The 25357-nt window shown below is 39.0% G+C and overlaps 1 protein-coding gene and 1 non-coding gene across 2 annotated transcripts in view; one reads left to right on the top strand and one right to left on the bottom strand.

Annotated features, from left to right (window-relative positions):
• The window catches only part of LOC139949200 (hyalin-like), a 38022-nt gene that overhangs the window by 8880 nt on the left and 3785 nt on the right, over positions 1 to 25357 (bottom strand). The window contains exons 2-21 of the mRNA XM_071947592.1: positions 23061 to 23125; positions 22420 to 22634; positions 21642 to 21671; positions 20934 to 21185; positions 19757 to 19996; positions 18975 to 19199; positions 18135 to 18377; positions 16059 to 16301; positions 15614 to 15856; positions 14342 to 14584; positions 13247 to 13492; positions 12419 to 12661; positions 11742 to 11987; positions 11088 to 11330; positions 9565 to 9810; positions 8346 to 8588; positions 7626 to 7871; positions 6228 to 6470; positions 4565 to 4810; positions 3008 to 3250 (exon numbers count right to left, since the gene is read on the bottom strand). Coding sequence (XP_071803693.1) covers positions 3008 to 3250; positions 4565 to 4810; positions 6228 to 6470; positions 7626 to 7871; positions 8346 to 8588; positions 9565 to 9810; positions 11088 to 11330; positions 11742 to 11987; positions 12419 to 12661; positions 13247 to 13492; positions 14342 to 14584; positions 15614 to 15856; positions 16059 to 16301; positions 18135 to 18377; positions 18975 to 19199; positions 19757 to 19996; positions 20934 to 21185; positions 21642 to 21671; positions 22420 to 22634; positions 23061 to 23125 — 4444 coding nt within the window. The remainder of the gene's footprint in view (positions 1 to 3007; positions 3251 to 4564; positions 4811 to 6227; positions 6471 to 7625; positions 7872 to 8345; positions 8589 to 9564; positions 9811 to 11087; positions 11331 to 11741; positions 11988 to 12418; positions 12662 to 13246; positions 13493 to 14341; positions 14585 to 15613; positions 15857 to 16058; positions 16302 to 18134; positions 18378 to 18974; positions 19200 to 19756; positions 19997 to 20933; positions 21186 to 21641; positions 21672 to 22419; positions 22635 to 23060; positions 23126 to 25357) is intronic.
• Positions 5844 to 5916, top strand: Trnan-auu (transfer RNA asparagine (anticodon AUU)). The gene has a single exon. It is a non-coding gene; the product is annotated as a tRNA-Asn (tRNA).

The following is a 25357-nucleotide window of genomic DNA, read 5'->3' as shown; positions in this document are numbered from 1 at the left end:
GACTACCACTTTAAGGCACTGGACACTATTGGTAGTTACTCTACATAATTGTTAGCATGAAAACTTATTGATAATGACCAATGGAGAGCTATTGATAGTAGAAAACGAGAAATGACTCCCTCTGAAGTAACATTTTTTGTTTTAAAGAGGTAATTTCTCACTTGATTAATAAATTAGTATGCGTCTGAAAGCACAGAAATTTGTGCAACTATGGTGCTTTTTTTTCCCCCATTATTCTCTTTGATGACCAATTGAGTCCAATCTTTGACGTGAGAACACTAGTCTATGACAACTATATCAAAGGTGTCCAGTGCCTTTGTGACGTTGGGACTTACCAACAGGGCACGATTTCATAGCGCTGCTTATTGCTGCATTTTGTAACTAAAGCTCAAAGAATCACGCGCAATTTACAGGGTGCCATAAGTTTTAGCGAAACTCTGCACTTAGGGATCATACAACAATCGTGGCTGTGCACATGTGGCTTATTTTGTGGTAAGCAGTTATTTAGCAGTGCCATGAAGTTGCACTAGGAAATGACCAACAAAAAACATTGATTGTTTCACAAGGTATACAAAACTCCTTCTTAGAAGAAAAGGTACATCATTGGTTACTGGAATTTTCATCAGAAACAAAAAGTGATTAAGCTTGCAGCAGTTATTTAGCAGTGCCATGAAGTTGCACTAGGAATGACCAACAAAAAACATTGATTTGTTTCACAAGGTATACAAAACTCCTTCTTAGAAGAAAAGGTACATCATTGGTTACTGGAATTTTCTTCAGAAACAAAAAGTGATTAAAGGAACACGTTGCCTTGGATCGGTCGGGTTGGTCTTTGAAAAGCGTATGTAACCGTTTGTTATAGAACGCATATGATTAGAAAGGTATTTTTAAAGTAGAATATAATGATCCACACAAGTATCACTCGAAATTGCGTGGTTTTCCTTTTACCTCGTCGACAAACACGGTCGGCCATTTCCATAAATGGCCGACCGTGTTAGTTTGCAAAGTAATAGGAAAACCATGCAGTTTCGAGGCAAATTTGTGTAGATCATTGTATTGTACTTTTTGAACATCTTTCTAACCATATGCATTTCACAACAAACGGTTACAAACGCTTTTCAAAGACCAACTCGACCGATCCAAGGCAACGTGTTCCTTTAAGCTTGCAGCAAGTCGCTGCCTATATAGTGTTGTTCCCTATATACCTAATAATTATGACGGTAATTTGTCATTTTGCTGAAAAATGAGCCATAGTAATTTTAGATGGAAGAATCACAAAATTGATAACTTGTCTCAAAGAAATAGTTCCATTTGAAATGGTTTCATCTTTGTTTTAAAACATTTTATATATTTTTTTTTGCGAAAAAGTAAAAAAGGTTAATAAACCAATGGTGTACCTTCTGTGAAGTTACCACAAAAAACCACATTTTTACCTTGTATTGTACACATTCACTGTAGAAAGGAATGTCTAAAATTAATTAGTATTTGTTCAGGAGTAGAATTAATTAGTATTAGTAGAGGTAATTAGTTATAAATATTAAAGTTAATGCATATAATTACTATTTAAGGTACCATTTATTTACAAAGCACAATTTCAATAATAATAATAATGATAATAAGACTTGTAATGCGCACATATCCACCCTGCTGGGTGTTCAATTTCAGCAACAGTTTTACAAGTTGCTGTGGCGATGAGTGTGCTACCAACCATACCAGAAACACCAGGGGCAAACCCCTTTTCTCAACGATAAGTGTGATAGGTTCTTTTAGGTGCTTTACAGAACACATGTGTCCAACAGCTTTACGTCCCACCTGTAGGACAAAGTTGTTAAGTGTCTTGCATAAGGACCCAAGTGTCATGGCCAATGGAGTCCAGTCATTTGATCGCTCAATCACAAACACAGCACACAGATAAAGTGTTAAACACCAATAACTTATTAAGCATTTTTTCAAGGAAAAAAAAGAAGACTTTTCAAATGTCTTACATTTCAATCAACCAGAACAGTATACTTAAGCTCCTCAAAACAATGATGTTAGGATCCCCCCCCCCAAAAAAAAAAAAAATTACAAATATATGCATTCAAAGATTATTTAATAATTATACAAAATAACTTAGTTGTGAAACATGGTGTGTAATAATAAGAAGAAGAAGAAGAGGAAAAAGAAAGACTTGTAATGCCCACATATCCACCCTGCTGGGTGTTCTAGGCGAAGATATAAACCAAAAACAAACTAAAAGGAAGAAAAAAGACACAACTAAATTAGTCCTTGGAAACCTGTGACCATGGAGGGAGGTAGTTGTACCTCCATGCTGTGACTTGGATAAGTTTTGAGATGAGATTTGAATTTTGTGGTATAAATAAGGGAATCAATGTGTGGTGAAGAAGTTTTCAACTAGTGGTTTAATCCCAACGAGGCCTGGTTCTTGATAATTTTACAGAGACAAAGTCGAGGTAAATTAACAACCAGGCCGCGGCGGGTTTAAACCACTTGTTGAAAACCGATTCAACACACTTTGATTCCCATTGATAAATACCTTTTTCGGTCAAAAACATCATCACTTTTAGGTCAAAAAGTAAAGTAAATTCCAAAATTATAATTGTTAAATGATTTCTTTCAACACAACACCCCTCCAGCTATGAAATGGTAAAGCCCTCCGCCTATGGTAAACAACTCCTTATAAGGGAATGCTGTGCATGCGCGCGTATCGCGTGATGTGGCACAACTGTTTCAGCCGTTGCTCTCGACCAATAGGAATGAAGAAACTGTCTTACAAGAACAGGTGCAAGCTCGCGTGTCACGCCCATGAATTAACACTTTTTACCGGTCATAAACAAGGGTTTATACACACACACGTGACGCGCTCTCCACCAATAGGAATAGCGAAACTGTTTGAGGTATTTATGAAGACAAGATTAAAAACTAAATGGTCGTGAGTTTTAGATTAATGGTGCAAGAAAAAAAAAACAGAAGAAGAAAAAAAAGGAAGAAGAGCTAAAACAGTTACCTTCAACTGTGACTGTAAACCGACACTCTGAAGTTAACCCAACAGAGTCCGTTGCGATGTAGGTCACATTTGTGTCTCCCAGCGGAAACTCATAACTCTGGTTGACGTTTGGCTCATAGCTGACGATTCTCCCGTTATCGTTAGCACTGGGTGTCGTCCATGTAGCGCCACCGCTTGTTGACCTTGGGTCAATGGAGATGGTGATGTCACCGGGACAGCCTGTGATCTGAGGGGGTGTTCCATCTTCAAAAGAATTTTTTAAAACAGAATCATTATTTTAAATTTGTTTTGACCTTTACACCGGTATTAAGAACTGTGTACTCGGTCTCCCAAGTTCTGTGAAAAAAAATCCACAGGCAAATCACTCGGATGGGATTCGTACCCACAACCTTCCCATTGCTAGAGCAGATGTCTTACCACTAGACCACTGAGTTAGCCTGGTGGCTAGGGGTAGTTTGAATCCTGTGAGTTAGCAGTGGTATTGATTCTTGGAAGTGTAGTGGCCGAGCGGTTAAGAGCACCAAATTCAAACTCTGGTGTTTCTGATGAGCAGAGTGTGGGTTCGAATCACCAGCCGTGAAACTTGTGTTCTTAAGCAAGACATGTAACCATTGCTTCGTCCTTCGGATGGGACGTCAAGCCGTTGGTCCTATGTGTTGTGTAACGCATGTAAAAGAACCCAGTGCACTTATCGCAAAGAGAAGGGGTTCGCCCCGGTGTTCCTGGCTGTGGCTGCTATATGCGCCGTAGCACCTTGTAAAACCCTATAAGGTGTTACATAACTGGGTTTTAGAATTCATCACTGCAATAATCTATCTTTCTGAAAGTTTGAATATACTCAGCGCCTTGAGTACCTTGTTTGGTAGATACGTGCGCTATATAAAACTTTGATATACTTTACGGTATGTTGTGGTCAAGCAGCCTGTAAATTCTGATGGATGAGTCATCAGATTGTAGGTTCAAATCCCTGTCAAGCCCAATTGTTTCCTTGAGCAAGATATTTAACTATAAATGCTTCTCTTCACCCAGGAGTAAATGGGTACTTGAGAAGGAGAGATTGTTGGCATGAATGATTAGAAACATGAGCTGCCAGTGCTGTATCTTTCAAAGGATTTAAGATTCTGTCACGGGGCTTAATTGAACGGGGGTAGTAATGTAAGGCATCTATAATACATTCATGTTATATTATTCTGGTTAGAATACCAGTCGCACCCCGTTTTGTAGAGCAGGGGTGGATGTCACAAAAGGGTTAAGACTAGTCTCATCTCGAGTATGGACGAGTTTCTCGTCCTAGCCCCAGGATTCGCCTTAAGTTTTTAGTATCTCCAAAGAATAGTCATAAGTAAGGACTAGTCCTGAGTTCTTTGTGAAATCGACCCCTGGTATCCTTTTGACCAAACCAGTTGACCATCAGGCGTGGTGTTGAGAGTTGAATTCCAAACGAGTATAAAAGAGACTGTATACATCAGGTTGTTGGCTTTAAACTGAGGTCGGATTCGAACCATGGTACACACACAAATAAAAGAAAGTGAAAGACTTGTGGAACGAAATCCTTACCTTTAATCCGAACATAAAAGTCACACTTGCCGGTATTTCCAGCTTGGTCTGTTGCGAGATACTCAATCGGGGTGTCTGTCTCCAATGGGAACATCATGAACGTATAAGAGGTTGTGATATCTGGTGTCAGGCCGGAGTTGTCAATGGCGATAGGGCGTGGCCACATCGGGTATTCAAACTCACCGTCTGCATCTGTGCTTCGCTCAATGTTTTGAGGGCATGAGGTGAAAACTGGGCCTTCGGTATCTGTTTAAAAGAAAAACAGCAACTTTCTTTGTTTAATTTGCTGATTACGATTTGCATGTGGAAAGATGTCTGTACCTTCACTTTTATAGGGTGCGTTCGTTTAGCTTCCCTGGGTCTACCCCGGTGTGTGGCGTGTTTTTTTTTTCCAGGACGAACGTGTGCAGATAATTACCCACGTCCGTCCTGGAAAAAAAAAACACCACACACCGGGGTCGACCCAGGGAAGCTAAACGAACGCACCCATAACAAGAAATTAAAAAACCTAAACATTTAAGTATGTAGACTTATGAACAACATGTTTTCATTTTTTGAAGAGACAACAATCTTGCATGCTATAATGAGCCAGTTTCTGTGCTTTAAGATTGAAACCATAGAAGTTTAAGGAAACAATTTTTTTTGACAGAAATATAGTTTATAAAACTTTAAAGGAACACGTTGCCTTGGATCGGTTGAGTTGGTCTTTGAAAAGCGTTTGTAACTGTTTGTTATAAAATGCATATGGGTAGAAAGATGTTGTAAAAGTGGAATACAATGATCCACACAAACATGCCTCGAAATTGCATGGTTTTCCTTTCACCTCGTTGACTAACACGGTCGGCCATTTATGGGAGTCAAATATTTGACTCCCATAAATGGCCGACCGTGAACATCTTTCCTACCAAATGCATTTAAAAAAAAAAAAAAATTTTTGGGGTTGAACAAAGAATTGACTAGAGTGGGATTCGAACCAATTTCCTCCGGGAAACTGACTGGGTTAATTTGTAAATGATTGGAGGTCGTTGGTTCGAATCCCACTCTAGTCAATTCTTTGTTCGACCCCAAAAATCATTTACAAATTTACCCAGTCAGTTCCCTTGTGGTTTATATTGATATCTGAAACAAAAAGTCGCATCCCCTTAAGGTGATTTCCTAGCTGCCGCTTCCCAGGTTGTGTGTAATTTGGGTGTGACTACACGGCAGTTAACGGTTGTATGGCTTCTGACTGGTACCCCCGAACAAAGACATTGACAAAATAGGGACACCGCCAATATAGGGCTAGATAGCTCAGTTGGTAGAGCGCCGGCACATTAATCCGGAGGTCGTTGGTTCGAATCCCACTCTAGTCAATTCTTTGGTCAACCCCAAAAATCATTTACAAATTTACCCAGTCAGTTTCCCTTGTGGTTTATATTGAAGAAGAAAAAACGGTTACAAACGCTCTTTATAGACCAACTTGTCCGATCCAAGGCAACGTGTTCCTTTAATTTATATTGAGTAAAATGCCAATGTAAACAATATATTGCAAATTTTAAATGTGAAAAAATATATTCATGCCATTTAGCTAATATATTTTTCATAAAGACCTCAGAATTATACAAATTAAAGCAAATGTTATTGTTTTTATTAGAAAAACATGACAAAGAAAAAGATGACTGACCTATTACTGTGATGAAAAACTGGCACTTGACCGTTAACCCTGCCGCATCTATTGCTGTATAGATGACCTTTGTCCTTCTCAGTGGGAATTCATCACCAGGTTTCCACCTTGAAACAAGCCCAACGCCTGGCCCATTGTCTGATGCTTTGGGTAGCGTCCAGTTGGCTTGACCAGTAGGCTGGCCCGGGTCAGTGGGGATGGTGATATCGGAGGGGCAGTTTTCGATGATTGGTGGGGTTTCATCTGCAAGTTTGAAAAAGTATTATGTATTTTATTGTTTAACATTGAATTGCATTATAAGTACTTGGGGTGATGAGCGGATGAAACATAGAAACAAGTAAGCACTAAAACTCCATAAAGTCAGTCTGATAGAGTCAAATGGACTACTTAGTAACTGAAACTCAGATTCTTTTTTACTACAGTGGAGTAAGTCTTGCATTCTGGTTGTAGGTCGATGGACAATGCCCCAACATCTTGAAAACAGGCTAGATGGGAAGTTCAAATGGAGCAGAAGCTGAAGTCAGATTTTTCCAACAGTGGAGTTAGTCTTGCATTCTGGTTGTAGGTCGATGGACAATGTCCAAACATCTTGAAAACAGGCTAGATGGGAAGTTCAAATGGAGCAGAAGCTGAAGTCAGGTTTTTCCAACAGTGGAGTTAGTCTTGCATTCTGGTTGTAGGTCGATGGACAATGTCCAAACATCTTGAAAACAGGCTAGATGGGAAGTTCAAATGGAGCAGAAGCTGAAGTCAGGTTTTTCCAACAGTGGAGTTAGTCTTGCATTCTGGTTGTAGGTCGATGGACAATGCCCGACATCTTGAAAACAGGCTAGATGGGAAGTTCAAATAGAGCAGAAGCTGAAGTCAGATTTTTCCAACAGTGGAGTTAGTCTTGCATTCTGGTTGTAGGACGATGGACAATGTCCAAACATCTTGAAAAGAGGCTAGATGGGAAATTCAAATGGAGCAGAAGTATGAAGTCAGATTTTTCCAACAGTGGAGTTAGTCTTGCATTCTGGTTGTAGGTCGATGGACAATGTCCAAACATCTTGAGAAGAGGCTAGATGGTTGTTATACCAGAATGATGAGAGTTCACTGGACATGCACTACCAGGATCTGTATGGTACACTACCGAAGTCCAACGACAAGATAAGGGTTAGGAGACAGAGTTTGAAGGGGGAACTGTCACAGACATCCTGAGCTTTCTGTCAGCAGCCTGGTGCTTTGGATTCCCTTCGATGTCTGACAAGGTAGACAACATTTGTCAAAATAAAGGCTCTCTGAAAGAAGAACTACTGGCTGTAATGGTAGATAGAGAAAAATGGAGAGCCATAATTATCTGGCACTGCCGCCTTAAGCAAAATATGTAAACACCAAATTTTCTAACTATTTTCTTACCGTTTATAAGGACATAAAATGCACAGGTGGCATTATTCCCTGCTGCATCCACTGCTGTGTACACAATGGGCGTCCGGACACCAAATTCAAATGGCTTGAATTTGTATGTAGTGGTTACTTCCACTGGACCATCAACATTGTCCACAGCGCTTGGAGTCTCCCAGACAGGGGCATCAAACTCGCCGTTTGGGCCTGTCGTCCTCTCAAAGTTTGCTGGGCAGTCCATAAACACGGGACTCTCGTCATCTGTAAAAGTAGAGAAAAGCTGAATTTTTTTGTTTGGTTTGCAGTAACGCCATGTGTATAACTACTTGCTGTGTTGATTTGGTTCTTTTGAGAACTTGTCTTGCTACATATTAAAGTAGATTTTTGTAATTCATAAGACTTCTCTACTACTGCAGAGTAGATATTCCATATTCTGCTTAATAGTTACTAAAATGGCTTGGACTTCTTTCCCTTAGTGGATCAAGGGGACTTCTTGTTTTTAACTTCACTACAGCGGGGTATAGACTAACTTGCTCTAGTCATTGCCATCGACAAAATGACATTCTTTTATCAAATTATCAATATTATGGGATCCTATATCAGAGGAATAACAAGAGAGGGACAGAATCCTTAGGGACCCCCCCTCCCCATATTACCACAGGTCCTGGGGTATTCGAAATACACAAAATCAGAGCATGGTCAAAGAAGTAAAAGTTGTTTGGAACAAAATCTTACCAATTACCGTCACAGTAAAATTACATTCACATGTTAAACCGGCTGGGTCCACAGCTGTGTATTTGACCATCGTTTTCCCGACTCGGAAGTTGTCCCCTGGCTCCATGTTGGATAAGAGGGTAACCTGCTTGGTGTTGTCTGCGGCAACAGGGATCGACCAATTGACTTGTCCGGTTGGAGCGTTGAAGTCTGTGGACACTGTCATGTCACTTGGGCACTCTTCAAATTCGGGCGGGGTGCCGTCTGTGGGTCAAGCCAAAATGAAAAAAATTAAAAAGTTTCAGATCATAAACGGGAATTAGGTTGGCTCAGTGGTTTTCCCTTGGCTTTCATGTCTGTTGGCCAACATTCGAATCCTGCCTTTAACAAAAGCACCTTATATCTTGGTTAGGTTCTAAGAGTTACGATTTCAGGGATCCTAGCCTGTTGGACCACTTAGCTTGTCATTTCACTTGTCTGCGAGCATTTTCACTGGTCCATGTTTCATGTATGAAAGGGCTTTTAGCAAGCCAGACATCTTTGAGATAATTTGTCTGGTCTTGAGGTGTTGTAACTGCACCCTTTGGTCATCAAACCACTGTTACAAGAGAAAGCTGATTGTCAGTCCCTACCTGAGGGTGTCGTTGTAATTCATTTGAGGTTTTCCTCCCACATTCTAAAACTAATAATTTCCTCCATTATCTCTTTCTTATCATCTTTTCTTTAGACCTTCAGGTTGCAATGCTTGTCACTTTTGACAGTCATAGTCTTGTAGGATTTTAAACTTTGCATGGTGGAAATACGATGTTTTTATAGGAAGGTTTGCGGTAACACCATCATAGTTTCATTAGCAGAAATAACAGCAACAACTTTGTTATCGCTCTCACACTTCAGGGATCAATTTCATACAGCTGCTTAACGGCCGAGCTTGCTGCGCAAGTTTCCACGCTAACCTTGTGTTGCTAACTGTATGAAAATGAGTGAAGTAACAATACAAATGGTGATTGCGCAAGCTGGCTGCCTAAGTTTTTTGCTAACTTGTGTAATGCGCTCTCATGTAAGCAAATTTGTCAACTATATAGTTGCATTAAAATTTGCTTACATTAAAGCAGCCCCATGAAATAAGCCCCTGATGTTTTTGATCCTCTCAGAAGGAAACAATCTGTCATTCCATGAATTGAAGCAAAAAGGGCATGGGTGTAGTAGAAAAGTGAAAACAAAATTTTGTTTTGAAACTCACCAGTCACTGAAATGTAAAACACACAAGATTCATTGTTCCCATAGGCATCAGCTGTTGTATACTTAATTAGGGTCCTTGTGTTTAATTGGAACATCTGAAATACAAAGTTTGTGGAGACGGTCGGTTCAATACCAGAGTTATCGGTAGCTTGTACCAAATCCCACATTGGGTAGTTAAATTTGCCGTTAGCGTCGGTGAACAGGTCGAAGTCGGATGGACAGTTCACAAAGACTGGTGGCTCATTGTCTGGGAAAGAAATGAAGTAAAATGACTTTAGCTTTATCAGGAATGTTGTTTAAAGCAAATTATATGAATGGAAATGAAATATTAGCTTTAGCTTCATTGATACACTCTTATGGCATTATTTTCAAGAAAACTTAAATATTACTTGTTAGATATCTGTAATGCCATCATATTCTAATGCTGTTCTTTTTAATCGGTAATGTTTGTTTGGTCTCAGATGTCAGCTTGTATAAGTGTGTGTCTGTTTTGCCTGTCAAAGAGAGAGTTGAACGAAAGTAACTTTGTTTGCTTCACTTTTTAATAATAATAAATAATAATAAACAACGCTTATAAAGCGCCTTACATCCATGACTGGACCCCAAGGCGCTGTACACATTAAAAATAGCTGCAAACAAGAGCAAAAAAACCCAAGAGCATAAAAGATTCTTCCATAAACTTTTTCCTACAAATGCTCATGTACATGCACATTAATTTTCAGTAAATCAAATAGTGTGAAATGAATGTATTGATTGATTATTTGCTTTTTACAATGTATATATCTACTCTTATTGCTGAGTCAGTATGAAATCAATGTTTCCTGTGCTACTAAACAAATTATCAAATATTAAAAACAGTGATTGTTTCAATCTGAAAGTTTACTGATTAAACAGATTTCAGCAGTACCAATCCTCTGAAGAAACTTTTCTTTCTGGAACATTATTGAAATCGGGAAGTATGTAAAGATCATGGGGTCGATTTCACAAAGAGTTAGTACTAGTCCTAACTTAGGACTAGTCCCTGGGGCCGATTTCACAAAGGTAGTCTTAAGTTAGGACTAGTCCTAAGCAATGCTAAGAGATAGGACTGGTCCTAAGTTAGGACCAGTAACTCATCCTAACTTAGGACTGGTCCTCTCTCTTAGCATTGCCTAGGACTAGTCCTAAATTAGGACTACCTTTGTGAAATCCACCCCAGGAGATATACAAAATGCATGGCTAGTCCTAAGTTAGGACGAGTAACTCGTCCTAACTCTTTGTGAAATCCACTCCTGATCTATTGGTAAGACATCTTCTCTCGAATGGCAAAAGTTCTAGGTTCAAAATCCCATCAGAGTAGTATGTGTATGTTTTTTTCTTCACAGGATTCAGGAAAGTACCGAGTATACAGTGCTTAAAACAAACATCTGTGTACCGGTAAAACCAAGTACTATTCTTTATCCCTGATGCAATTTGAACATCTATTTTATGCAAAAAGGATTTTTTTTAAAATCCCTCCAGTGGACACTATGAAATGTAACTCACCTACGACAGTAACAGTAAACTGACAACTTGCTGTCAACCCAGCATTGTCGATTGCCGTGTACGTAACCTCAGTCATTCCAATCTGAAAATCATCACCCGCATCCCAATTGGATATCAGTCTGACATGTTTACTATTGTCTGTTGCAAAGGGCGTGGTCCAGTTGCCACGCCCAGTCGGCAAACCTGGATCTGTGGTGAGACTGATGTCTGTTGGGCAGCTGCTGATGACTGGGGGTGTCTCATCTGGGAAAAAGGGGTAAGTTTATTAACTTTACTTTTTCTCCTTCCATCTTGAAATGAAAACAAGATTTGTAATTTTGCTCTGCAGGAGGTAAAAGCTTTCTCATTGAAATGGTATTTGAAATAGGGCAAACTTTGCACCATTACAGTTAAAACTTATGCTTCAAATGTCTGCACTTTAAAATGTGACAATAGTTGTTGGACTCCGGCTACTGTTTTTGGACAAGTGTTAGGCACGCTTACAGTATTTTGGTTTTATTCCGACACTACACTATAGAAGCAGAAATAATAGTCTTCGTCCCTAATGCAAATAATTATGACATAAAAAAAGACAATTTAAATTTTGCTTTTGTTTGTTGGTTGGCTTATTGGGGATTTTTTTTTTTTTTTAGGGGGGGGGGAGTATCATCTCACCTTTGATCAACACACTGAATGCACAAGTGGCATTATTCCCTGCCTCATCTATTGCTGTATACTTGATTGGGGTTGTGACATCCAGTTCAAATGGCTTGAATTTGTATGTAGTGGTTACTTCCACTGGACCATCAACATTGTCCACAGCGCTTGGAGTCTCCCAGACAGGGGCATCAAACTCGCCGTTGGGGTCTGTGGTCCTTTTAAAGTTTGCTGGGCAGTTTGTAAACACTGGCTCCTCAGTATCTATGGAAGCGAGGTAAAATCAATTTAGCTTAAAACACACCTTTTGGGGGTATTTTCAGGGCCTAATTTCACAGAGCTGGTTATAAGCACAAAAATGAGCTTAGCACAACAAAGTTATGCTTACCAGAATAAGGTGACCAGCCCAAATACCATTCCACATGTATCATCTGTGAATGGTATCTGCTTATTTTTGCTGTGGTTAAGCAGCCTATGAAATTGGTCAGTCTTCCACACCCTGTAGAACAGCTAATTCTCTTCTTTATCAGTTTTTATTCTCCCAATCGAGAAAATTTATTTTCTCAGGGCCCCTCTCTAGTTATATGTTGGTGCACTAGACAGGAAGGGTGTGATGTGATTAATGATGGAGGTGGGTGGGGATAGGGATGGGGGTCGACATCAAAAGTTTTTCAGCAACCTAACAAATTTGTTACCCTGTACTGTCACAGTGAAGTTACATTCGGCTGTCAGTCCCACAGGGTCGACCGCCGTGTATTGGACCATCGTCATTCCAAGCCGGAAGCTTTGTCCTCTTTCAATGTTGGATAAGAGAGTGACCTGTTTGCTGTTGTCTGTTGCAGAGGGAAGTGACCAGTTCACGCGGCTGGTAGAAGAGCGGAAGTCTGTAGACACTGTGATGTCACTGGGGCACTGTCCAATTTCCGGTGGGGTGCCATCTACGAGTTCAAAATACAAAAACGGCTTTCAGAATAAAATGTCACAAAATCCACATTAACAAAGCAAACTGCATTTTGACAAGCCTGGATGACAGGGTTTAATCTCACTTAAGTTGGTATGCATCACAAATTAACACAGAAGTTTCTGGCTTAGCAGAAACCGTCAAGTCACCCAATGCCATTACACATTGTTATTATTACATTTATATTTTTTGGTAATGAAACCAAGGATAGCTCTCATTAAGCCTGAGGAAACCTGTTAACAAGGGTGCTTGCCATGTGAACCAGAAACACAGGGGTTAACCCCTCACCCTTCCACGAAAAGTGTTCCTTGTTCTTTTACGTGCACTACCAAAGGGGCCTACATGGCTTCGCCCCATCCAAGAACGAAGCAATTAAAGTCTTGCTCAAGGAAACAAGTTTCACAACTCTGCTGATCAGAAACACCAGAGCTAGTACTCTGGGGTCCAACACCTTTTTGCAAGAAAGAGAGCACTCTAAGGAAATAATAATGTCTCTTCACAACCCCCTCCCATCCATCCACAAGCCCCACCCACAAGTAGGTCCTCCATGATTTAAACTAACCTGTAACTGAAACATGAAATACACAAGTCTGATTGTTGCCATAGTTGTCACTTGCCACATATTCAACACGAGTTCTCGTGTTCAGTTGAAACATCTTGAACCTAAAGTCTGTGGTAACAGAAGGTTCGTTGCCCGAGTTGTCAGTGGCTCGGACCCTCTCCCAAGTGGGGTAGTTAAACTTGCCCTCAGCATCGGTTACCAAGTTGTAGTCTGAAGGACAGTTTGTAAAAACTGGTGGTTCGCTGTCTGCAAAAGAAACAAAAGGTAGTGTTTAAGATCAAGGTCCAATTTTATAGAGCTGCTCGAGCACAAAAAAGTAGCTAAACATAACAGACAATTGTTAAGCAATTTTTTCTGCTATATATAAATAAGCAGGACACCAGTCACAAATTGTTCTTGTGAGATGGTAGTTTGGCTGGTAACCTTGTTTTGGTTATCTTAGTGTTGTAATACTTAGCTACTTTTTGAAGTCGGGCCCAGGTATTATTTGTTCAAGTGAAGTTACTTTTCCAGCTCTTCCAAGAAAGTTAAGGGGCTGAGGGTAAAGGGCCTACATTTTACATTTTGCTACTTTCCTTTTAAAAGGAACAATAATTCATAAATTCACTTATGGAGAACACTCAAGGAATGCAATGTGAATGGCAAAAAATACAAACATATCAGAGAAATTCACAGCTGCACATATACCTGGCTCATTGATTGGAGTGGCAAAATGTCTGGCTCTTTTGGAGTGGTAACATGTCGCCAAGTGCCTTCAGTTCAGTGTAAACTTTAGAGCATTGCACTAATTGTATCCAGCCAGTATGATAAAGATGTTTTGGTTATCAATCATAGAGACTCTTGTGAGTTTAGTGTAAAAACACCACAGTGATCGAGTGGTAATCCAATTAGGTTCAATTCCTGAATTTATGTATTGATTTGGCTATATCAAGCATGTAGTCTTAGATCCTCCACTGCAGAGTTGATTTTTGTAAAACAAGTGTTTTGAGAGTAACTTTATTATGCTGATTGGTGATGAGGATTTTTAAAATTCCATTTTTAAACTATCCATAAATTTCTATAGATTTTGACAATATTTTCCCCAAGAATGCGTACCTGCAACGATGACTGAGAAACGACACTTTGACGTTAACCCTCCTTTGTCAACAGCCATGTACATAATTCTAGTGCGGCCGATTCGGAAAACATCACCCGGGTTCAAATTGGATGAAAATCCGATAAGTTCACCATTGTCTGTTGCCGAGGGCGTGGTCCAGTTGCCACGCCCAGTTGGGGATCCAGGATCAGTCGTGATTCTGATGTCTGATGGGCAGTTATTTATCACTGGAGGGGTGTTATCTTGTAAGAGAAATAGAAGTTAATTTGTTTATTGTTCAGATATTAGAAAAAATGTTTGTATTTAATTTGTCCAGTTCAAAACAAAAGAAAACAAAGTGTCATCATAGAGTTGTCAGACTTAACAAGACCCAAAGTATCAATTTGTAAAGTTTTCAAATAAATTTCTGATCCACTTTTGTTTTATACACTTGGTATTTTTCAGAAATACTCATCTTCATCCAAACAAATTTGTATGATGATAGTAAAATAATGAACTTTCAAAACAAAAAGTTATATTTAAAAAAAGTGGAAAAAAACCATAAATGTTTTCACTGTTTCAAACATTGAGTGACTGACTTGTGAGATAAAAACTGGTTGTTTTACTAATTTTCTCAAAAACAATCCCATTTCAGGCAACAATTAATGAGTAATTACTCCAAAAATGAATGACCTCAAAACTTCCTTGGGTCAAAGGAATATGGTTTTAGGAATAGGGATTCAACAGTATTTAAATCTGAAAAACGTTTTTGCATGAAATTTTATCAACATTGCTACCCCCTCTTGAAATGAAATTTATATAGGATTAAAACAATCACAAGTTTATAATTCATTGTTAAAGGAACACGTTGCCTTGGATCGGCCGAGTTGGTCTTTGAAAAACGTTTGTAACCGTTTTTTATAAAATGCATATGGGTAGAAAGATGTTGTAAAAGTAGAATACAATGATCCACACAAACATGCCTCGAAATTGCGTGGTTTTCCTTTTACCTCGTCGACTAACACGTCGGCCATTTATGGGGGTCAAAATTTTGACCCCCATAAATGGCCGACGGTGATAGTTCGCACAGTAGAAGGAAAACCACGCAATTTCGAGGCAAACTTGTGTGGATCATTGTATGCTACTTTTAAAACATCTTTTCAACCATATGCATTATATAAAAAACGGTTAAAAACGCTTTTGTTTTGACCAACTCGTCCGATCCAAGGCAACGTGTTCCTTTAATGATGGCTCACATTGCGGGAAGCCTCTGAACAATCAGCACAACATACCTAAAACGGTGACATAAAACAAACAAGTTGCATTATTTCCAGAGCTATCCGTGGCTTCGTATTGTATCGGAGTTTTCTCTCCGAGAACAAACTCCCTTGGTGTGCGGCTCGCCATAATCACCGGCGGGCCACAGTTGTCTGTTGCCCGTGGGGTCGGCCATGTAGGACGGTCAAACTTCCCCGCTGAATCGGTGTTCTTTTCAATGTTCGGCGGGCAAAATATAAATGTTGGGGCTTCATTATCTGAAACATATGGGGAAAAAAAAGCTGCGAAATCATTGTCAATGATACACATTTATGTTGTTGTTTTTCTCTTAATTTCTTTTTGGACAATAGTGGAACAATGTAATGTTTCTTTAGTGAGTTTACTCATTCAAAATAAAACGTACGAAGCCATTCGATTCATCTATTTATGTCATTTATCTTCAAAAGAAATCAAATTTACCAGTTACGGTGACAGTAAAACTGCATTCTGTTCTCAACCCCTCGGAGTCCTCAGCTACATATACAACATTTGTGACACCAAGAGGGAAGATTTCTCCTGGACTCCAGTTTGGATGAAAGTACATGACCCTCGCATTGTCACTAGCTTTGGGATGCGGCCAGAAGACGCGACTCGTTGGAAGCCCTCTATCAGTGGGTCTTGTCATATTGTTTGGGCAGTCTGCGATAACAGGCGGGGTACCATCTAAAATATTCCAAAATCGAAAGCATTCAATTAGAAAAATGTTGTTAACTAATATATAACATTTTCAAATCAAATACTACTCTCACAATTTGCCTTTTATATACAAGGACAATAAAAATACGAAGAAAAAACCCGAGTGTGTTTGTTGTTTGGTGCCACTCTGCTAGTGGTGTAAGGGGTACCCACTTGAAATCTGAATTTTGGGGGATTTGATTTTTTTAGATTAATGTGTTATACAACAAAAAGATAATTTGAATGAGTTTAAACTATTTTCCGTTTGCACGCCGGCAGAGTAGTTGTTTTAACACTCACGCAAGATTATCGTTTATAAAACTAGTCAATTTTTTAAGGGGTCTGATGAAAGGGGGTTTGTTTCAGAAAGAGAATAAAAACGAAAACGGTGCACCCCCCTTGTACCCTATAGTTTTAGCTCTGTAAATTTCTGCCCCTAATCGCACATGTTCGATGAAACAGGAGAAACAAGCCCGCTGATTGGTCAGTTGTTTTCAGCTTGGCGGATGAACACACAAGCACGCAGGACAACATGCAACAACGTAGTGCTCAGCTATACACTTGTCTTATAAAGTTGGTAATCGTACAAGCTTCACTTTTTAAAAAGGGTTCATCTTTATTTAATGTAATATCTTAATTATGAACTTCTGTTGACATTTTAAAAACATTTTAGAGTTGAAATCTGAACAACGCGCGGAGGAATAAATAACCAGCAACCCATCTTGCGTTTTCGAGGTTTCGGCCAATGACCGAAACAGTTATTGGTTGCCAGCCGCGAAACCACACCCCTGGTTTCCTCTGTTCATACACGTGTTTTTGTATACGGATGAGGAGAGTACCAGTACTGCAGTAGATATTTTGTAAAAGAACGGTCACTTTGTCTTCTGAAAGCAGTTTGTGCAGACGTGCGAACTCCGGAATAAGTGAACAATATATGAATTGACAAAGAATGCGCAGAATATGATTAAAACATTTTGAACATTTGATCTGAAAACTGTCGAAGGATATTCACGGGATGTCTACGGTATTCACTGGAATATTTTAAGAGTAATTTGGGGACTTCTCGACCTTTTTGTTCAGGCAACTTGTTTGTTTGTGCCGAAGATGGCGATCTCCACGTATTTCAACACATGCAAGCTTGGCACACATGGCAGGTAAGCTGAGATAAATACTTTCAAATTTTCCGCCTTTTATATCAATATATTTGCGACAATGTTTGCTGTTTGCAGTTATTAAACGCTTTACAGAGAACAGTCGGGGAAATGCCATATTCTTTGTGCATTACAACCTATACTGAAATACTGTGAAATTTCAAAAGAAATTCTTGCAGTGTACCATCGATTAATGTCATGTTTGTTGATTTCCTTTGGTAATTACTGCAAACATAAATGTCCATGTAAACTTACTCGGTATAATATAAATAAGAAGCACTGCAGCTGTTGATAATTTATAGCATTTGAGAAACAACCCTTATAAAGGAATGTGGATTTAGAGAGAGGTTCAAAAATATTGTGTATTCCAATCACGGACATGTTATTATCTTGAAAACGCTACCACCTTTTAAAATGAGTCTGTTACACATGTTAATTTTGTTGTCTACTTCAACATTTATATATCAGATTGGAAAAGTTTCCGTATGGCGCCACCACTTTTTCATTCGATATGAAATAAATATAGCATCTAATTAACCTCAATGAGATATCCCTTTTTGTAAAAATGAGTGAATAAAAGTGGTGGCGCCATACGGAATGCACACTTTGCCTCGTTTTCAGTAATTATTTACTGGAACAGCCTACAGCTGTAAATATTTCTGGAACCCACCTTTCACTGTTACATAAAAAGTACAATTGGCAGTATTCCCAGCTGCGTCTGTGGCCATGTACGTAAATTCGGTAGTCCGACCGAGTTCAAACTCCTCGTCAGCGTGAATCGCTGAGACGTCGGCGGGCCCTGTGTTGTCGATAGCCCGTGGTACCTGCCAGGTCGGTGCGAGGTATGTACCGTTCTTGTCCGTTGTGGCTGTAATGTTTTGCGGACAGTCGGTAAAAACTGGAGCTTCCAAATCTGTTACAGAAAAAAGCGAACCAGTGTGTTAGATTCATCGTCGGCTCCTAATTCATTTCATCTGTAATTTTTCAGTGACTTGAGTAAGCATAATATTTATCTAATAATAGTGATAACAATAGCATTTTAATATAGTGCTCATATCCGTCACTTAGTGACACGCATGGCGCTTCAACATTGTTGTAATTTATCCTTCGAGGTGTAATATGGAGCTAAATTTTAAAGTATGTGACCTTCCCCCTTTATCAAACTAGGAACACTGGGCAACCCATTTTTCGATCAGTGCACTGTGTGTTCTTTTACATGCATTACACAACACACGGGACCTACGGCTGTACGTCCCATACGAAGGACGCAGCGATAATGGTCAAGTGAGTCTGCTAATCAGAAACACCAGTCCAGTGCTCTTATCCACTCGGCCACGTCACACCAGGGCAGCTTTATGGCTATTGTTGACATAAAGTCGTTACAGTTAGGCTCTGCTATAAAAACAAAAAATCTGAAAATTTTACTCAGTGTCAAATACTTTGGAAACTTCCTCAAACGAAACAAACAAATGAGACACACAACTCAGTGGAAAAGGGATACATTCCTTACCGATTAGTGTAACAATAAAACTGCACTCGCTGGTCAACCCTACATCATCTACAGCGGTATAAGTCACCATTGTACGACCCACTGGAAATATGTCCCCCGATGTCCTATCAGAATAGAAACTGACCAGTTGACCGTTGTCTTTAGCTGTGGGCATTGTCCACTCTGGTTGACCGGTGGTGATGGTCATGTCATCTGGACAGTTCTCAATCACCGGTGGGGTTCCATCTGATGAAATGAAAACATGGTATTCAAAATTAGCCTAAATCACAAAACAGCTATGACTGTGCAAGTTGTTACACATTATCAGAATGAATGTTGTTGTGTGTCTTTTTAGTCTGTTTAGCAAAAACTTACAAAATGTAAACAGCTCATTATAGTACAACAGAGAGTCGTGGGTTCAAATCCCACCAGCCGGGTCAATATGCATGTGGAACTTGTATTCTCTGCAAGACTACATGTCGATGTACAGCAACAAATGCATATTTATAGATTGGTTATTGTTTAGTAAGACCTCCTTTGTTTCATGTCGGAAAAGGGGGCTAAAATTTACTTTCATGATCAATGATCCCATTTTGGTGCCCATATTTGGGATAATTGTTGAAAATCTAATTAAAGTATTTCATCAAAGCTTCTCCAGAAGAGCATACTGATCGAAACGCCGAGTTGTAAACCTAGTTTCTTTTCAGCCACCCCAACTCAATTAGAAATTACCACTACAGTGACCGCAAAACTTACTAGATTGTTGCGTAATTCCACCATGCAAAGTTTCAAATCCTACAAACCTATAACATTGACTTTAAATGAACATCTTGCAGTGTTGCCCGACTGATCCGTCGCCGCGTATCGCACCGGTGTGGTACCGATATGAAACGGTTGACCACTGTAGGTCGAACTGAGTCTGGGGGTCCCAGCGTTGTCAGTCGCCTTGGGCTTGCTCCATGGTGGGACGACGAATTCCCCATTGATGTCGGTCACTACCTCAATATTCCCTGGGCAATCGTCAAATTTCGGTCGCTCCAAGTCTGTTGAGTAAAACATTTTTTTTTGATTTTGAGTCTGTAGTGTTAGCCAAATTGTTTGTAGATAACGTTAATTTATTTCTGTGACGTCACTCTATTGATGAAGTAGATTGATAAAGTAGTTTCTACGAATTTACATTTAACTGTAGATTTGCTGCAAACTAAAGTGGCAGTTCAACTTGAATGACTGTCCTTCAAAACTGAAAGATATCACGATGTGCAGAACAAACCTAAAACATATTATCTTTCAATTTCCCAAAACATTTTCCAGTTTAACTCCTGATATAAACAAAGGCCTTACTCCTACATGTCTCTACCTAGACCTCCTCCATCACATCTACAAAGTAGCTTAAAGAAGCTGGACACAGTTGGTTATTACTCAATCTACCTCCATGATCAAACGAATTGTTAGCATAATATCTTATGATCTTACCGGTAAACGAGGAATGGAGAGCTATTGATAGTATACAAATTTGTGAGAAACGGCTCCCTCTGAAGTAATGTAGTTTTGGAAAAAAACCAAGGTAATTTGTCACCCGATTATTGTTAAAAGACTTCAGACCTGAGGCAATTATAGGCAATTATGAAAGCACACGAATTTGTGCAACAAGGGTGTTTTTTCTTTCATTATTCTCTTGCAAACTTGATGACAATTGGGTCCAAATTTGCAAAGATTTGTTGTTTTATGCATATTGAGAATACAATTACAAGTCTTTGACAATTACCAAAGGTATCCTGTCGTCAATTTCACCCAACTCTTCCTAAACTTAGGATTAATCTTAGGACTTAGATCGAGTTATGTTCCGTAACCATAAACGTTAGGACACATTGAACACATCAGTTAGGACGAGTAATACTCGTCCTATAACTCGAGATAGGATTAATCCTAGCGTTTCATGAAATCGGCTGCAGTGATGACAGCCACCTTGAAAAAACTCACCTTTGACGGTGACTTTGAACGAGCAAGTCTCCTCTTTTCCGTCTTCATCGGCGTTGCCAATAACTGAATAAATAACTTCATGCACCCCATATCTGAACCATGTATTCGGTTCGTAGTTACTGACAATCTCCACCGTGCTATTGGGGTCGTTTTCTATAAAGTGCTGAGTCGGGCTCCTCCATGACACTAGCGCATCCGGCCGGCCTCGTGCCGTTTTCCTCACGATATCTCCCGGACATGTTAGACCAAGAGCTATAGCGGAATAGATAATGTCAAATTATGGATATGTAGACGTAGGTTCGTATCCCAACTTTGAACTAAATAAAGTCTGAAATAATGATTGGATCTTTAAGTAACAAGTATTGATGAAAACTTCCAACTTGGTTTTTATCTTGAGGCCAACGTCTCAATACTTTTTTGTTTTCTATAAACTTCTTCTAAATTCTCCTCACAATTTGTATAACCCTTAAACGTGAGCGCTTGTAACAACACCCTTTTGGTATGGTTTGGTATTACTACAAAGTCATTGCTCATTTGATTTATTTAGCAGTTTTCTCCAATAGGAGTCACACACAAGTAGAACCTTTCTTCATTTTGTGTAAATATTTGGAGTTACTTCCACAAATGAGTGAAATTACTTTTTTCGCAATTTCGTTCAAAACTGACACTTATAGTTGTCTGGAATACGATTGTTTTGTTAAAACTTACCGGGAGCTGTGACTGTCTCTGGTACGGTATCTGCAACAGCACAAACAAGGGAAAAATAATGATTTAACAACATTAGAAAGGATAGATTTGAGTTGATCTACAGTATAAATAATCGCTCTTCAATACGCCTTTTTTGGAGTATTGCGGACGTGATAGGAGTTTACTGTTTGGTTTGGGCGTTTACACACAAATTTACCCAAACCTTATATTATAGTGTTGGTGTCCGCCATATCTCAAAAAAGGCTTATTGCGTTTGGTTTGTTTATTTTCATCTTGAATGGGATATTTGTAAATATTTACAACGTACTTTTATTTCGGCATTGTTCAATTGCTCAGAAATTTGAAATAAAAAGTAAACTTTTTGGTGCGGGTTGACCGTCTTCATTCAATTTCTCCAACCTTAGTAACGCCATATATAGTAAAGGTTTGCGGTAACACCATGCCTTAATGATAATCTCTAAATGGGTTGGGGTGGTTCCGAAAAGAACTGTTGGTTTCAACTCGTAACGCCATTTGCTGTGCCTAATTGTACCACTCTGTCTAAAGTCTTGCACAGTTGTATTGCCACCGTTATATACACGTATAAATAGCACTTTTGTCTTCAGGCCTTTTATTGTTAGCCTGTAGGCACTTGTATTTGTACTGCTCCAGCACCAACCAACCACCCTTAGGTTTACGTCTAATAAACTTGTATATCCTGCTGAGTAAATCAACGTAAAAGTATAAACGTAAACGTAAACGAATATAAACGGCCACTCTTTTTTTTTAGATTGTTTACCTGCTTCTGTTACTGCCATAATTATACCTCCAACCAGTGTTGCCATGATTCCAACCATGACAAGTGTCATAGCGCCCGCTACGAGGATCCGTTTGCAAGACTTTTCTCCCAGGTCTATCGTGTCGTCATCACGACGTTTGAAATTGGAATGGAACTGGGCAGGTGGTCGCCCGTGCATAGCGAGGAGTCTACTGCTTACTAAATTGGAAATATGCCTGAAAACAAGAAACAGTAATTGTGCAATTTTAAAGTACCGGTAGTTTGATTTGCATATAGCCAAGGTTTTACAAAGTTCTTTATGAGTATGTAGAAATGAGATGACTCGTTTTAGTTATGAAGAACTGAATAATATTGCATATCATGCACGCGTGACATTATTCTTTCATCCTCATAAGGCTTTACCCATGAAATATAGTCAAATTCTCAATCAATTGTACAAATTTTACAAATTTTTGTCATAAAAACGAAAGCGAATATTTCAGTGGACAATTTCTGAGCAAAAATAGACAGATTGTGCTTTGGCTAATGTTCTTGCAGCTGTGCATGCTTTGTGAAATTGTAATCTTTTCACTAAACCCTACCAAAAAGAAAGGCATTATATATGCAGTCATGAAATTAAAATTACAAAGTATTCAACGTACTGTTTTAAGAGAGCTCCCTTTTCGACAATGTTATGAACTGGATCTGGTTTTGATATCTTTTCGCCCTGTGGATAGTTTGAGAAGGACAAAATCAGAAAGTTTCATTAGTGTAACATCAGTATCAAGATACCAATCGCCATGCGCATTGCTCCAACAAACATTGCTATAAATGACAATAAATTTGAATTTATCGTGTACGACACGATAAGTTTTGATTTATCGTGTATACGTCCACGATAATACGTTTTTGACTGAAACTGTACATACACGATTAGTTAGCAGGTGCGTACACGATAATTGGATGTAGCGTGTAGGGACACGATAAGTTTTGATTGATCGTGTACGTACATGCTAAGTTATCGTGTATGTACATGTACACGAAAGTTTTGGACTCCCTAGATATATTTGTTTTATTCATGTGACAGCCAGAGCGTGTAACTGCGTAAGAATTCTCAGCCACAGGCCTGGGATTCTAACGACAACCCTCCTTTAAAGTCGTGATAATTTAAGCAAAACAAACCCTTTCTTTTTCGGTGGATTGGTAACAAATCCATCTCAGTATTAATTGAGATTTTGGATGATTATTTTCAACCGACCAATGCTGCTTCCAATATTCTTCAATATGCCTTGAAGAAAGGTCTTTCGGATTTCCAGCCAATTTGGACCGCCATAAAGCCAGATTGAATTTCGAAATTAATACCAGAGCCAAATTATGGACTGAACGTAACCCTCTAAATGGATAAAACAGATTTCATGGATGCTTTGCATTGGTGAACGAAAATTTCCAACGACAAAACACATTTTAAACACGTATTGGAATAAAATAAAATAAAATAAATCACTGCGAAATGTGCTAGGTGGTACAAAATAAATGTTCTAACTTTGGAAGAAAAAAAACCTGATATTTTTTAGCATGTACATATGCTGCATAGGCCTTGAGGGCTCATACAAATACAACATATTGGGATTTAAAAAAATGTAACTTTTGTCACACGAACCAAATGCATTGCCAAAGATGTGAGCAACCATGAAAAATGTATTGCGGTGGTGAATTATTCCAAAATGTATGTATTTAAGCAGTATATTTATGTAATGTTCTCCAATGGTAAATTTAGATATGCTAGAGAGCATTTTAGAATTATGAAAACATTGTAATATTAAAAAAAAATTACTTGCTGTTATAACACTCGAACCAAATGATTATGCTGACCTAGACCTTACAAAATTTAACACTGTCAATGATCGACACGTATTATGTACATGTCGACACCTAAAGAAATGATGTTAAATTACTCTTATCCAATAAGTGAACATTATGGGTGGGACACATCTTAGACGAGCGATGTGTGATGGAGTGCCACATTAAGCTTTAATTGTCGTTAAAGGCATGGACACTATTGGTAATTACTGAAAATAATTGTTAGCATATACAAACTTACTTGGTGTATAACAAGCAATGGAGAGTTGTTGTTAGTATAAAACATTGTGAGAAACGACTCCCTCTGAAGTAACGTAGATTTCGAGAAAGAAGTACTTTTCAATTAATTTGATTTCGATACCACAGAATTAGATTTTGAGCATCAAGCATCAGAAGCACACAACTTTGTATTTTTTCTCCCATTATTATCTCGCAACTTCGACGACCAATTGAGTTGAAACTGTCATTATGTGACCACACCAAGTAAGAAGACTGGTCTTCGACATTTATCAATAGTGTCCAGTGCCTTTGGTTTTTTAACCATTCGATTATTCGAATACTGATATAGGCCTACATGTTGATATATGCCTGTACAATAAAAACCAACCCGTGAAAATTTCGTAATTGGGATGGAAGTGTTTGCTTGATCAATTATGCACGACCATCATGATATGCAGCCTAGAAAAGAGACATGCCCTAAATTTAACACATTGACAAATTTATTCGATAACACAGCATTCATTATTAATGCAAGATTTTTTATTTAAACGCCACCGATCATAGGATTAACGTGAAGGAATGTCATTCCAGTGAGGTTTGTGGAGATACCACGTGGTATCTCCATATGAGTATGGGTGCGTTCGTTAAGCTTCCCTGGGTCGACCCCGATGTTGCGTGTTTTATTTTTTTTCCAGGACGAACGTGGGCACACAATTACCCCACGTTCGTCCTGGAAAAGTCGCATATTTTGTTTTCCAGTACGAACGTGTGCAAATGTTTGTGCAAACGCTCCACCTGGAAAAAAACAGACGCATCATCACGTGAGCCTTCTCGTCGTGACGTCAGTGCATCTCGGGTCAGCCCCAAGTGACCCTATCAA

This window comes from Asterias amurensis, chromosome 16 (assembly GCF_032118995.1).
Source record: "Asterias amurensis chromosome 16, ASM3211899v1".
Lineage (NCBI taxonomy): Eukaryota > Metazoa > Echinodermata > Asteroidea > Forcipulatida > Asteriidae > Asterias > Asterias amurensis.
Note: the sequence above shows the minus strand (reverse complement) of the source record. Positions and strands in the feature narration are given on the sequence as shown.